The sequence below is a fragment of the Girardinichthys multiradiatus genome, chromosome 4 (genome assembly GCF_021462225.1).
Source record: "Girardinichthys multiradiatus isolate DD_20200921_A chromosome 4, DD_fGirMul_XY1, whole genome shotgun sequence".
Lineage (NCBI taxonomy): Eukaryota > Metazoa > Chordata > Actinopteri > Cyprinodontiformes > Goodeidae > Girardinichthys > Girardinichthys multiradiatus.
The window spans coordinates 50,005,987-50,022,074 of record NC_061797.1 but is presented as its reverse complement, the minus strand read 5'-3'; the positions used below and the strand labels follow the sequence as shown (position 1 = coordinate 50,022,074).

The window sequence follows — 16,088 nt, the reverse complement described above, 5'->3', positions numbered from 1 at the left end:
CAAAATTCCTATCTCACAAAATTAGCATATCATTAAAAGGGTCTCTAAACGAGCTATGAACCTAATCATCTGAATCAACGAGTTAACTCTAAACACCTGCAAAAGATTCCTGAGGCCTTTAAAACTCCCAGCCTGGTTCATCACTCAAAACCCCAATCATGGGTAAGACTGCCGACCTGACTGCTGTCCAGAAGGCCACTATTGACACCCTCAAGCAAGAGGGTAAGACACAGAAAGACATTTCTGAACGAATAGGCTGTTCCCAGAGTGCTGTATCAAGGCACCTCAGTGGGAAGTCTGTGGGAAGGAAAAAGTGTGGCAGAAAACGCTGCACAACGAGAAGAGGTGACCGGACCCTGAGGAAGATTGTGGAGAAGGGCCGATTCCAGACCTTGGGGGACCTGCGGAAGCAGTGGACTGAGTCTGGAGTAGAAACATCCAGAGCCACCGTGCACAGGCGTGTGCAGGAAATGGGCTACAGGTGCCGCATTCCCCAGGTCAAGCCACTTTTGAACCAGAAACAGCGGCAGAAGTGCCTGACCTGGGCTACAGAGAAGCAGCACTGGACTGTTGCTCAGTGGTCCAAAGTACTTTTTTCGGATGAAAGCAAATTCTGCATGTCATTCGGAAATCAAGGTGCCAGAGTCTGGAGGAAGACTGGGGAGAAGGAAATGCCAAAATGCCAGAAGTCCAGTGTCAAGTACCCACAGTCAGTGATGGTCTGGGGTGCCGTGTCAGCTGCTGGTGTTGGTCCACTGTGTTTTATCAAGGGCAGGGTCAATGCAGCTAGCTATCAGGAGATTTTGGAGCACTTCCTGCTTCCATCTGTTGAAAAGCTTTATGGAGATGAAGATTTCATTTTTCAGCACGACCTGGCACCTGCTCACAGTGCCAAAACCACTGGTAAATGGTTTACTGACCATGGTATCACTGTGCTCAATTGGCCTGCCAACTCTCCTGACCTGAACCCCATAGAGAATCTGTGGGATATTGTGAAGAGAACGTTGAGAGACTCAAGACCCAACACTCTGGATGAGCTAAAGGCCGCTATCGAAGCATCCTGGGCCTCCATAAGACCTCAGCAGTGCCACAGGCTGATTGCCTCCATGCCACGCCGCATTGAAGCAGTAATTTCTGCAAAAGGATTCCCGACCAAGTATTGAGTGCATAACTGTACATGATTATTTGAAGGTTGACGTTTTTTGTATTAAAAACACTTTTCTTTTATTGGTTGGATGAAATATGCTAATTTTGTGAGATAGGAATTTTGGGTTTTCATGAGCTGTATGCCAAAATCATCCGTATTAAGACAATAAAAGACCTGAAATATTTCAGTTAGTGTGCAATGAATCTAAAATATATGAATGTTACATTTTCATCATGACATTATGGAAAATAATGAACTTAATCACAATATGCTAATATTTTGAGAAGGATATGTTCAGTCCATTTACCAACGCGTATCTTAATAAACTTCAAAAACCAACACTGTGTCACAGGAAGGCTCGGCTTTCACTAAATAGTTTATAGTCCAGAAAATGACCGAAGGTTCAAAGTAGTTTGGCTCAAAGCTGACAATAATTTGGTTTCAATAATCAAGCATTGATGGATGTTTTCCTCTCAGGGCTTCAGTAGAAGCTTCTTTTTAAGATACTAATTGAGCTAACATTTGGTTAAAGGACAACTCTCTCTGTGACTTTCATGTCACAGTGGAACAAGTGAGCCTTTGTGTCTCCGTCTCACCACTGGGCGCTCCCCATTCATGCCATTGTGTCGGAGCAGAAATCTGACTGTGGTGACTGAAGACAACTGATCCCTTTGATATAAGAAGATGGAGAAAACACCAAAGACAAACAACCAGGCATTAATTCTCCGATTACTATTTCTACACACGCACAACTTTCTGCCAATTACAACAACAAAAGATATGAGGTGGCTGTCTCTTTCACTTCCTGTTCTCACTGGGTGGGGAAGTTTCTCATCCTGTAAAATAAGATTTAAATGGGAAGAAAACAGAAACTAAAGATGAACTAATCAGGCTTCTTTTTTTAGCTGATGCTGTTTTTTCTTCGTGGTCTGATCTGATGATTCTAAATTTGGCAAAATCTGTTTTTTTTTTATAGGGGTTAAAACTGATTAAAAAACTCATTTGAGTTCAAATTTCAACAGATAAATGTAAGAGACATTAAATCAACATCTTGTATTTCCTGAGGTTATTCTTGCCTGATCTGAATTTTGTAAGTATAATAAAAAAAATCAAAAACAGAAAATAAAATCTTTAATGGAGGAAATACTTTTTAACAGCGCCGTAATAACGTATAAAACCCAGGTTGTCCTTATCTCAAGGTGACCTTAGAAACATCTCATACTCGTCATGTAGCTTTCATCTTAGATCTGTCACCATCAGACACAGTTTGGTTTTACCTCCTGAGCTGAATGTTTCTGAGGTAGCTTCATTGTAAACTGACTTCCTGTTTATCAAAGAATACATTTAAAAATTCTGCTCCTGGTCCATAAGGACTGGAGTGGAGATGCAACTGTAAAACCGCTTACAAGAAGGGGCCGAGGAGACAGTACCCATCGAGGAAGCTTAGGACCTTCAGTGTTTCCAGCAAGATGCTGCAGATCTTCTATAAGTCTGCTGTGGAAAGTGTGATCTTTTCTCCATCATCTGCTGGGGAAGCATCATCAGAACCAGGGACTTAAAAAAAACTCAACAAGCTGATAAAGAAGGCTGGCTCTGTTCTGGGGACTCCTCTAGAACCTCTGGAGATCATTGTGGAAAGATGAATTCTTCATAAAATGAAGAACATTATGGAGAACCCTGAGCATCCTCTTCATGAGACTGTCCTACAACAACAGAGTGTCTTCAGTCAGAGGTTTCTTCAGATATGCTGTAGACAGACCTACAGGAGATCCTTCCTGCCCACAGCCATCAGCATCTTCAACGGCTCTTTGAAGAAACCTTCATAATATGAGCTACAACAACATTTAATTTCCCTTTGGGATTAATACAATATTTTTGAATTTGAATTGAATTCAAATTGAATAAAGCACTAGTGTTGGGCTGAAATACATTTCTAAGCTGCTTGTCAGATCCAAACCATGCAGACCCGTCTGGTCATCTCAGACCTGCTTACTCAGTGTTCCCAGAACCACATGTGCAGCTCAGATAATCCACAGCTCATATGAAAGAGATAATTAAAGCATGACTTAAACTTTTCTTTCTGAGGCCTATAAAGAAGCAACCCAGCAGAGACTCCACCTCTAACGATATGTAGAGAAGCGTTTTTTTCCTACGACTTGGAGAAAAAGGTTTCGGAACCACAGGTCTGGAAGCCGGCAGCTCGACCCGCGACTTAGTCTCAAACATAGAGTACACTTAATGGTAACGTACTCGTCGTCTTCCTCTTTATCTGGGACCGGGTCGCGGGATCAGCAGACTCAGCAGAGACACCCAGACGTCCCTCTCCCCAGACACCTCCCCCAGCTCCTCCAGGGGGAGCCCAAGGCGTTCCCAGGCCAGCCGAGAGACATAATCCCTCCAGCGTGTCCTGGGCCGTCCCCTGGGCCTCCTCCCGGTGGGACGTGCCTGGAACACCTCCCGAGGAAGGCGTCCAGGAGGCATCCGGTATAGATGCCCGAGCCACCTCAACTGGCTCCTCTCGATGTGGAGGAGCAGCGGCTCTACTCCGAGCTCCTCACCCTATCTCTAAGGGAGTGCCCGGCCACCCTACGGAGGAAGCTCATTTCAGCCGCTTGTATCCGGGATCTCGTTCTTTCGGTCATGACCCAAAGTTCATGGCCATAGGTGAGGGTGGGAATGTAGACCGACCGGTAAATTGAGAGCTTCGCTTTTTGGCTCAGCTCTCTCTTCACCACAACGGACCGGCACAGCGTCCTCATTACTGCAGCAGCCGCACCGATCCATCTGTCGATCTCCTGCTTCATTCTTACCTCACTCGGGAACAAGACCCCGAGATACTTAAACTCCTCCACTTGAGGCAGGAACTGCCCTCCAACCTGAAGAGGACAAGCCACCCTTTTCCGGTCGAGAACCATGGCCTCGGACTTGGAGGAGCTGATCGTCATCCCAGCCGCTTCACACTTGGCTGCGAACCGCCACAGCGCATGCTGTAGGTCTTGGCTAGATGGGGTCAGCAGGACCACATCATCTGTAAAAAGAAGAGATGAAATCCACTGTTCCCCAAACCAGACCCCCTCCGGCCCTTGGCTGTGCCTAGAAATCCTGTCCATGAAACGTATAAACAGGACCGGTCACAAAGGGCCTCCGATTCCATATTCCTGGAGCACCCCCCACAGGGCATCACAAGGGACACAGTCGAATGCTTTCTCCAGGTCCACAAAACACATGTGAACCGGTTGAGCAAACTCCCATGAACCCTCAAGTACCCTGTAGAGGGTATAGAGTTGAACCAGTGGTCCACGGCCGGGACGAAAACCACACTGCTCCTCCTGAAGCCGAGGTTCGACTATCGGTCGGACTCTCCTCTCCAATACCCTGGCGTAGGCCTTACCAGGGAGGCTGAGGTTAATGGTAACATTGCATCATTTTACTGGTCATGGTTTTTAGCCATTTTTACTCATTCCCTCGTTCCTTCATTTATATATAGTTCATTAGTTTCTTAATTCTTTTATTTTGCTTGGTAGTCTTCCTTGGATTGCCCTAGTATAGTCCAAAGTTTGTTAATTGAAATATGTTTAAGTTGGAGTTCAATTATTTTCGTTATAAATTGTGCGAAGTTATTCAAATTGTGTAGAGTTTTGCTGTTCAGTAATGCCAGAGCTTGATTCACCCATTTCTCTATTATTATAATACAGCCACCTTATTGGGCTGGTATTCACAGGACAACACTTAACAGACCGAATTATTATTTAATTTAATATTAAATAATATGATCATAATATTAATTACAACACTTTTATTAAAGAGTCTGTCTGAAGAACGGTTTGCCTGATCACTGATGAATGATTGAAGCATGAGATTAAAGAAGAAATTTGATTTAACTGATTAAAGGCTTGAAAGCCAATTATTCAACCCTTAACAACAATAATAGTTACTCATGTGACCACTTAGGGAAATGAATAACCCACTTCTGTGGTAATGATCACCTGAAGGATGATGCATTGGTCAGCTTTTGCCCCAGGTCTGGATTTCTTTCCCGTTTCTCACAGACAGGTCGTTTTTCTCACAGTCCATATGTTTAATCTGTTCATTTTGATCCTTTCAATGTTCCTCTGGTGGCTAAATGTCTGTTTGTAACCTCTGTAAAGACCTTTATGTTACACCTGACTGTATAATAAGACGGACGGACCGACGGACAGACAGTAGTGAGGCTTAAGTTTAAATTCAAGTAATAAGGGAATAAACTTGCAATTAAATAATGAATAAACAATAAAAATCATCTGTCTGCAAGGGCTGGAGCTGGAACAAGCTGCTGACGGGTGAGCGAGCCGCCTGGAATGTTTGCGACTGAAAGACACGTCAGTGTCTTTTAATCACGTGATTCCTGAACTCTACTTTCTTTTAATTCATTAAAAGGTTTCTTCTTTGCAACCTTTTTCTCTACCATAACAAGTTCTATACAAAACTTAACTCCAACACATATTATTGAAGGGCTCTAAGGGCCCACGAGTTAAACATGTGGATGAAAGACTAAAAACAACTGCAGGTTGTTTTGTTGTGAACAAAACAAGCCACTGGATTAGCAGACAAGATTATCACGTTGTGGAAAGTAGGAAGTAAATCAGTGATTCATCAAATATGTTTACCTCCAATCTGTTCTAACAGAAGTGTTTGTAGAAACCTTGTCCTGCTACCTGGAGCAGGTGAACGTTATGATCCGTGGGTAACAACATGGGAAGATTAAGGAGCCATAACCTGTACTATAAAGTAGACATGCAGTCACTGTTTTCAGTTGGATTTTATTGGCCTCTCTGCAGTAACATGGAGCACATTAATGCTGCAACCTGACGCAGTCTAGAGTGAAAATGTTTTATAAAAAACCAAGGTTTTATAGAAAGGTTTCTTAGATTCTAAGAAAACCAAATGATAACAGCAGCATTAATGAATTATGCTGCATTCATGATTGAATTGATGAGGGTAAGAATTGTGGAGCATTCTCATCACATCCGTCACATTAATGTTGCATCTGGTCTAAAAGGATCAAATGATTCTCATGTTGTGGCCAAAAACATTTCAGTTACATTTCTAAAGTACAGAGATTTCAACTCAGTCTTTAAAAGCATCCCAATAAAACCAAGTCTGAACAACCTGAACATGCAAATGATTGTGTGATGTTCTCCAACAACAGGATTACAGCCTTAATATCTTTAGCTTTCTACCCTGAATAAATCCCTTATTCATTGTCCATGGTTGGGAAAACCTTTCCAAGCTTCAGCAGATTTTCAAATGATTTATTTTCCTCCCAGTTCACCAGAGCTCACATGGACAAGTTCATTGCATAGTTTAATATTATGTTCTCCTGACACTTTACCTATTCACCCCCATTAAACTTTAATTTTGCTTTTCCTATAAAAATCAGAACATAACTGAGCCGAGAAAGTATTTGAATGTGCCGACTTTAGGTGCAGTTATCCTGGTGGGAATTTTTCCTTTCACCCTGTAATCTGCTCTGCTTTGCGAAAGCTCACAGTCTGCAGATCTGGCTCTTGTATAGTGAAATATGAAACTAAGAGCAATCAAGAGGAAACATTTTTGTAATGGACGAATACTCAGCCACGACAACAGTAACAGATGACCAGACTTTCTGTTGTGTTCTCCTCTGCATAATTTAAAGGTGGAAACCTGAAGCCTTCGTTATGAATATAAAACTCTGCATGGGGAAAACACGACTAATTAATATGCTAAAGACCACAAAACAGATGGGCGAAGGCCAGGTGTTTTTCAACCCTGCCCCTGGAGGCACACTGGTCCGCATGTTTTTAGATGTTCTCCTGCTTCAGAGCACCTGATTTCTATTGATGGCTGATTTAAAGGCTTTTGCTGAACTGAACCATCTGAATCAGATATGTGAAAGCAGAAACATCCAAAACATGCAGGACAGTGTGCCTCCAGGGCCAGGGTTGAAAAACACCGCATTATGCAAACGGTGTAAACAGAAGCACAGCTTCTACCAAGTACCACCAAACAGGAAGTAACACTAACTCGTATCAAGAAGGTCACTTATCAACCACATTTCTTAGGCTTCACACCAGATTTGAACTGAAGGTCATTTAGAAGGCTTGCTCAAGGGCAGTCTAGTGGATTTATGTGGGAATGGTGTGACAGCCTTACAGATGGCAATCAGGTTGTGACGCTGGACGTTTGTGGTTGCATCCTGAGTCGGAGCGGCACTAAGGTGCGAAGCCCAGTCAACACTGCTTGCAGCTTTAATTACTTGAATAATTTGTCCACTCACCTGTGGTAAAGCAGTGTTGAGTTGCCTCTGCAGGGAGTCCCTTTCATGGCTAACTTCATGCAGCTTGCCCTGAGTCAGGCCCAGATTCTCCTGAGTCTCTCTCAGAGTGTCTAGAAGGCGATCCCTCTCCTCCAGCATGGACACCATCAACGACTCAAAGTGGCCCTCGGAGTCGGACTGCAGTGGGGAGCCGGAGCCTCGGCGGCCGGTCCCGTTCCCCCCACCAGGCCCTTCTGTCTCACTGATGGTGGGCATCACCTCACACATCATCTTCAACCATGTGGTGGCGGGGCAGCAGGCAGAGCAGGAGGGATTCAAACACAAACAGAGGAAGAATTAGGTGGAGAAGATGAATCATCACAGCATTCTCAAATGTAAATAAACTATATGAAATGTGTTCTACTTTTCTCCATGATGAGAACATGTATCAGTGTCCATTGCTAACATAAAGAACCACCCTTTCAGTTGGTTTCAGAAGACTCTGGGTCCAAAATGGACAAATACTTCTCTCCTCCCATACTTCCCTTCTAATCGTGTCACATTCATGTACCTAGAGTGAGGTGCAAAGTCTAAAGCTACACTTTAACATTTTGATTTGTTATTCAGAGCAAAATCTCATTATGAATGAAAATTAGCGGCATTTTTATCCCCAACCTGTGAACGCTGCTTTCTTTTGGTTCTTGGAAATCAGACTAAGAGTTTCCAGTTGGAAATACAACAAGTATTCCAGATCCAACAAATCTTTCTCTCTGAACATCAACCTTTAATTGCTGAATGAAATGGAGAAAAAAATACATTGCATTGCTACTAGCAGTTAGCATGACAGGAAATTCCAAGTCTTCGGACTTGCAACTTCCAATGTGCACAACTAAGGTGTGACATCATTGCTAGATCCGAGCTCCAACTTCTGTGATGAATCAAAAGCAGCATAAATCATCTCTGACATCATCTTTAACATGAAAACCAAACAACCTTCAGCTCACTGAGGACATCACGGGGCAGTGCTTCATGAATTTCTCATGAAGCACTGCCCGGGTTTTGGATTAATAAGCACTGTAAGGATCCTGAGACTCGTTAGCTAGAGTTAGCATCTGCTTCAACTAAAGGGCTATTTTGCAGCTTTTAATGAGTTCTTTAAAACACAACCTGTGGTTTTTTTTCTGTTTGTGAAAACCAGTACATTTCTAATGCTTGTTCGGCAAAAAGGTTTTACTGGAATCAGACAAGCACTAAAGCCCCAACATTTGGACAAGATAAACCCAATTATTTTACAAGGATTGTTGGTTCTTGTGATTTGCTAGAAGTATTGTTCCACCCCTAGGAGATGGTGACAATGTCTGCAAAGTTCCCAGATCCATATTTGCTTAGATGGCTGGCATTTTCGTGTCCAATTTGTCCAAGGAAGTCAGAAGGATAAAAAAAAATCCCCAGGAAGTTGGAATGTCAACCAGGAAAAATAAGATATTATGTTAATCGGTACTCGGTACTACCGACGGAATTTTGTCGGTACCTTTAAAAGTACCGAATTCGGTACCCATCCCTACTCTGGATGGTATTAACTTGGCCTCCAGTAATAATGTAAAGAACCTTGATTCTGGATACTATATTAAACTGGTTAACAGGACTTCCTCCTTTTACCTCCTCCATATTGCAAAAACTCAAAATATCTTATTGTAGAGTGATGCAGAAAAACTAGTCCATGCGTTTGTCATCAGATCGTGTCATTTATATATACACACACTGAGTAAAGCAGAGAGTTCACCCTGGTTTTGAAACTCGCCAAGCTTTATGTTCTAGCTCTAGACCTGTTTTTGAAGATTTGAGAAAAGATGGCGACTAAGTGAAAGCACAAAGATGATTCTGTCATCATACCTTCCAGGCCAGACAGAACTAGTCATTACGACAATATCTTGACAAAGAAGATGCAAAAGGGAGTCAGATCACCTTCAAATTCAAACAAATTGTACCAAAGTGCTTGTGAAATAACCAAATAAAAGTAAATATTCAAGCCTGCATTCATCAAGAATGTTGAGTAAAGAACTAAGAGTTCAGAAAATAAAAGAGGCCTGGAGTTCATTTGAACGATGCTGCTTTAGCAACAGTTGGGAAGGGAGATCTGGGGGAATTTTGAGCCAATCCCTACACCATGTGGGCTTACCTCCTGTAGACAGAATGCCAGACACAAACCCCTGAAATCATGTGAGCTGGATTTAACATACCTACATGAACAACAACCTGCAAACTAGAACAAGTGAGTAAGACCTCAGCGGCAGGCCGAGCTATCCCCTCAGCCTATTCCGTTCAAAGCCGAAGAGTCAGAGGGAATCTCGTTTAAAACTGTTTTCGGTCACCCAAAGCATCTTTCTGAAAGTGTTTGTCTTTGTCTCACACACTAATTAACCAGACCAAACTGACTGTGTCATCCCTAATGAATTGAAATTAGAAATTACATGTTTCCTATAATAATTGTTGTTTCTGGTGGGCCGAGCCAAACTTAACCTAATTTACTGGAAGCAAAAACCGTGAACCAACGCTTCATATTGAGGTCAAGCCACTCAGGATCAGCACCGAGGGGGAGGGTTGTTAAGCATCAATGGGAAGTAGGGACAGATGGTGAGTAACTCAGTAAAGAAATGCTCTATGTCAATAACTAAAAAGGTTAAAAAAATAAATAAATCAAGATTTGGTTAAATGGCTACATAAAGTACAACCAATTTTAACCTTTTCACCAATTACTGCATAGAAGCACTGTTTCATGGCTCTTAGTATAAATGGATAATTGTAAAATAAACCTATAATTCTTGTTCTAAACTTCTAATTAAGGGTCCATTTATCCATTTTTTGTGTTTATGTGTTTACTGCCTTTTTCTAGATATGTTTGGATCAGGCTTTTTCCTGGATGATACAGATTACTGGTTTTCTTTGGCGATTCTAACTTTAATCTATTCCCTAATTAATTCCTGTGAACTACAACAAATAAGAGGAAATTCTTTGATTGAGGTAGTCATTTTAAAAATGAATTACAAAGTGATCTATATTTATGTATGCATTAAACTCTATGAACCTAACCTTTACCTGTTCTTTTTTTAATAAAAGCAAAAAAAGTGCATTAGACGGAGCTCGTACTAATTTTCGATTTGAAATTCCCAAACTTTTCCAGCTTAGTGCCTTAGATCTTGTAGTCAGTTGTGACAATATGGACGTTTGAGTATAAAACATTCACCTATTTGCGCTTTCACATCTGAAGTCTCAGCCATATTCAATACAGTAGAGAAGCTGTCTTCTGATGTTGCGATTTGTTCATGCATGAATGTAATAAGTGTTGTGGTACACACTTCCTGCTTTATGGTGCCAAACAAAATAGATGCTTTTGATGTTAGAAATCAGATAAAAAGATTTTACATTCTTTGGATGATTCTGTCTTTAGTAATTCCTGGCATCTCCATGCACATGTTAATTGGCACAGACACCGCAACAACAATAAGCCCACTAAACCCCTAAAGCACCAAAGAGGAGAAATAGGAGCCAAACAGACTGCAGTGGGCTGCCATCTTACTTATTTGTTTCTCTCTTGTTGTTTTGCTTCTGGACAAAGTCAGTCTATAATCTAGACCGGATTATGCAAGAATAAATACACCCTTTAGATTAGAGTTTGCTATTTCCAAACATGGGAATTTTAATACTTTGTTTTAAACCAAACACAGCTCAAGAACCTTGGGTCCACTTTAAAACCCAACGGTAAAAGAATCTAGAGGCCAAAACAAAAACATGTTTGATAATTGGAATAAGGAATATAGCGTATAAACTCAAAAATGTTTCAAAACTTAATTTTTATTTATTTTACTACTTTAGACCTAAGGTAATAAAACCAAATCCCATGGATCTAAATGGTGCAACGTTTAGTTTTGATCCAAGTAACGAATAGGAAAGAAAATGTAGATTTTCAGTAGCAGCCCTACAAATATGCAATCAGACTTGATTCAAGGGAAAATTGGCCAATTCCAATATGTACACAACTGAGGGGTGCATCTCTACGTTTTGCCTCCATGTCACTAATTTCCCTGCCTTTTCATTATTTTTTCCCCCCTACTTCTAGTAGCTGAAGTCTGCATCTTGGAAGCAAAACATTAGGAAGTGACAGCTGGATCATCAACTTTGAACAGCTCTGTTGGTGTGAATCCTTTAAAACTTCTGGAGGGAAAAAATAAAGTGATTATGGAGCATCCAAAGCCAAGCAAGTTGAGTTTACTACAGTGATACACAGCTCACCTTTGCAGTATGACGTTAATCCAAAGTCTTTTGTAATCCACGTTTTGGAGATAAATCCAACTCTTTGTAACGGCCTTCAAAAATATCCAGAGCTATTCGGGAATTTTGAATTCCGTTCAGGGTTCAGGTTAAGGCTGTGGAGGCGTCTTTTAGAAGGGAAAACGGGATCTTTTCCTTAAGGCCTCAGACCCTCACAGAGTGAGCAGGGGGGCAGTATTCTTCCAACTTTGGCCGGCTAACTCCGTGTTAGCACGCTAGTTTCTGAGAGAGCTGGTGATTCGATGATTGCATTCCTGGATTTGGAAGTAAAGTGTCGATCTTTGCACCTCAATAACAAACAAACACCCTGAAATAAAATGCTATTCTCGTCGAAAATAGCATTTCGTAACTGACAGATACACCGTGATCCAGTCAGGTGACGTGGAAACTGTTGCTTAGCGGCTAGCTAATTTGAAGCAGAAATCTTTGGCTTGGAGTCAGTTTAAAGTCGACAGCTACTAGCCTGCTAAGTAGCTAACGCTCACTGGTTTTCATTTATCAAATAACGCCTAACGCTCAGATTCGTATAAAAGTACACAGCATGATATAATATATATAATATAACCCTATGTTTTAAAGTGTTTAAAGTGATAAAATCCTAAAACAGCTCTCCAAAGCTGCTGAAGTTACGAAAGTCTCCAGCAGCGTTAGCGCTACGGCTAACGCTAGCTTCCCGTCGATACGGCGGCTAAGCGGCGTCACCACATCACGGCACAGCTCCAGTTAGCGACGTTTTTCTCCGTTTCCACAATCCAGACTTGACCCCACTCCCTGTACAGCGGCCCGGTCCTGCTTTATCCGTCGCCACCGCCTGGCAGCTTCGGCAGTCCGTGGCTCTACGTGAGAAGCAGGAGCCTGGCAGTCTGCGGGAGGAGAGCGCTTCTTCCCCCGCGGTGGGCTGCCTGGAAACTGGAGGAAAGGAAGAGCAGCAGCGCTCTGAGTTCCAGTGGGGATCTGACCGCTCAGGTACCGAACACGCAGATTCTACTGCATACCCAGAGATTCAAGCTGATTTTATCCTCAAATTGTTTTTTGTTGTATTTATATGCAGGTGCATCTCAATAATTTAGAACCTCATTAAAAAGTTTGTTTTTCATTTATTCTGTACAAAAAGAGAAACTCGAATATTGTGTATATTCAGTGCATTCAGAGTGATGTTTTACACGCGTTTATCTGGTAATGTTGATCGTGAAGGCCTACAAGTACATCTAATTAAAATAGACTGTAATCCGAAATTAATTATCTGACCATTTAAATCAACAAGGGAAACTTATTTTTATACACATTAGTTACACACAATTTTAAATATAATAGCTCAAAGCTAGTGAAAACAAAAATTCAGTTTCTCAGAACATAAAAAATATATAGAAGACCTAAAACAAATATTTTAACACAGAAATCATATGATGTGACCTAAATGAAGGAAGAATGAAGTTACACACACATTAGCTGATGAAGAAGCATGGATGAAAAGCTTGCAATATGAATAGAGAGAAGCATGTACACTCGATTTTTACTGCATTTATTAACTCATTATTTTGTGAATAAATGTTATGCAGGTTGAAAGGATGTCATTGACACATTTCACAAGGATGGTAAGCAAAAATGGTAAAATGGTAAGCAAAGGACAGATGGCCACATCTATGTGAAAATGGAGCCCCGAACAAGTACTGCATGCAAATACTGTACAGTCCATTAACATATTTATCTGTGGGCCTGCATTTCTGTATTAAAATCAATTTTAATATTATAATTCACAATATTCTGAGCCACTAAATGATGGGTTTTCATTAGCTGTAAGTTACAGTCATTTTAATTTACATTAATTACATTCATTTCATTTTAGTATTGGACAAAATACAACCTAAAAAAAGCAAAGAAAGCGTTTTTTATGTAGTCAATCACAGGGCAACATCCATGCACACATGCTCACATATAAAGTCAACTAACCTAACAGTTCTGGTTTTGGAGTGTGGGAGTAAGCAGAAGTACTTGGAGAAACTCAATGCATGCTCAGGGAAAACATGCAAACTACAAACAGAAAAGTCCCAGTCTTGATTTGAATCCAGGTCCTCCTTGCTGCAATCCGACTGTGCTATTTCTAAGGCTTTGAGACTCCAGAGAGCCACAGTGACAACCATTATCCACAAATCTTCCCAAGAGTGGCTGACCAACCACAATTACTCCAAGAGCTCATCAAGAACTCATCTAGGAGGTCACAATAGAACGCAGAACAACATCTAAATCTCCGCGGGCCTTACTGGCAGTTAAGAGTTTGTGATTCAACAAAAAGAAAGAGAGACTTGGCCTCCATGGGAAAGCTCCAAGGCAGGAACCACTGCTTACCCAAAAGGACACAAAGATGCGCTTCACATTTAACAAAAAACACCTTGATGATTCTCAAGACCTTTGGGAAAATATTCTGTGGACTGATGACACAGAAAGTGGAACATTTCAGAAAAACACCATCATCCCTGCAGTCAAACATGGTGGAGGAATTGTGATGATCTGTTTCTGCTTTGCTGCCTTAGGTCCTCGATGGCTGGCAGTAATTGATGAAACCATGAATTCTCTTCTCTTGACGTAAATTCTAAAGCAGAATAACAGGCTGTCAGTTTGTTACCTGAAACTCACTTGGGTTCTGCGGCAGGACAATGATCCCAAAACAGCTGCAAGTCCACCTCAGAATGAGTCAAAAACTGAATAAATAGATGTTTTGGAATGACCTAGTCCAAGCTTGGACCTAAATTCAGATGATATGCTGTATCATGACCTTTAAGAAGTTGTTCATTCTGCAAAACCCTCCAGTGTGTTTGAATTTAAACTATTCTGCAGAGCAGAGGTGGGCAAAATTCCTACAGAGTGACATAAAACACTAATTTCCAGTTATCACAAATGCAAAAACAGAGAAAATCTGTAAGGGGGCAAATACTTTCTATGGCAGTGTATGAGTTCTACTTTTTGATTTGAATTACAAAAGCTTTTTGAGCATATTCTGATTTATTAAGATTCACATGTACAGCTAATACGCAACCAAAAATTCAGTTTCTCAAATAATTTCATTACAATGGTTGCCATACCCCTTCCATTTTTGATTGATGGAGAGTTTATTTTTGTTCATTCATATGACTCTTGCTTACAGCTAATAAATAAATACAATATTTTATGTGATAATCATTGTGGGTTTTGGAAAAATCATTCTACATCAAAGGCCATGATGGAAATGGTTGAAGATATATCTGCTGCACTAGACAACAGACATAATATGTATTTATCTTTGTTGATCTTAAAAAAGCTTTGATACCATTGACTAGAATGTACTCCTGGAAAAGTTCAAAACAGGACTCGCACAAGACTTGGTTTCCAGTTATTTAGGAAACAAGGAAGATAAACAATGTTAGATTGTACTTCTATCAGGTTAACTGTGGAGTACCCCAGGGATCAGTGGTTGGACCAAAACATTTTATTTTATACATCAGTGATTTTGTTCATTTATCCAGATGTTTCCAAAGCATTCTGTTTGCTGATGACACCACTATGTTCTACTCTGGTGACAAGTTGACACAAGTGTTGGATGTGGTTAAAAAGGATTTGAGAATGAAAAAACATGATTGAACATCAATAAATGATCAATAAATGTTGAGAAAAAGAATTCTATGATATTCAGTAATAGAGAGATTCCCAATGATTAATTCTGATTAATGTTGACAGTGTTGTGAGAGAGATTACATTTCTTGATGAAAATATAATCAGTAATTTAAAGATGAAAATATTAGAGATAACTGTGTTATTAGATAAAGTAAAAGACCAATTGCATGATAAAGCAATAATGAAGTACACTAATTCTATTTCTATTTAGCAAAAAACTGCTGTAAGAATCACACGCAGAAAATGATTCAGAGACCCAAATATTTCAGAATTTAAAATTCATGGAATTTTACCATTTGATGGACTATTATATTTTTCAAGTTATGTTTATAATAGATAATAACATATCAGAAAATTTGCTAAACAGATTTAAAGTGAGAAGCACTTTGATTGAACATTGCATTTCAGTTTATGGGTTTAATCTGTGGAATAATCTGTCTGAATAAACAAAATAGAGCAGATCATTTTTTATTTTTTAGGAAAGAATAAAACACACTATGATGCTTAGTGGACTGCTGTAAAATAAGATTATATTTTCTTTCCTTATTACTTCCTTATGGTTGGTTGGCCTATGTTCAGTTTATCATGTTTTAGTAAATTGATATTCTGAGAAAAGGGGTAGATTATTACTATTATGAATATTTTTCATTGTTTTTTTAAATCTTTTTTGTTCATATAAAATTGTCTTTA

The 16,088-nt window shown here is 40.4% G+C and overlaps 1 protein-coding gene across 20 annotated transcripts in view; it reads right to left on the bottom strand.

Annotated features, from left to right (window-relative positions):
• ppfia1 (PTPRF interacting protein alpha 1) overlaps positions 1 to 12,708 on the bottom strand; it is a 47,743-nt gene extending 35,035 nt beyond the window's left edge. For 8 of the 20 annotated variants that reach the window (XM_047363327.1, XM_047363334.1, XM_047363324.1 and 5 more), the window contains exons 1-2: positions 11,712 to 12,708; positions 7,443 to 7,712 (exon numbers count right to left, since the gene is read on the bottom strand). In XM_047363327.1, coding sequence (XP_047219283.1) covers positions 7,443 to 7,712 — 270 coding nt within the window. In that variant the 5' untranslated portion in view covers positions 11,712 to 12,708. The remainder of the gene's footprint in view (positions 1 to 7,442; positions 7,713 to 11,711) is intronic. The other 12 variants (XM_047363325.1, XM_047363337.1, XM_047363331.1 and 9 more) reach the window with 4 other exon arrangements.
• Positions 12,709 to 16,088: the final 3,380 nt, after the last annotated feature.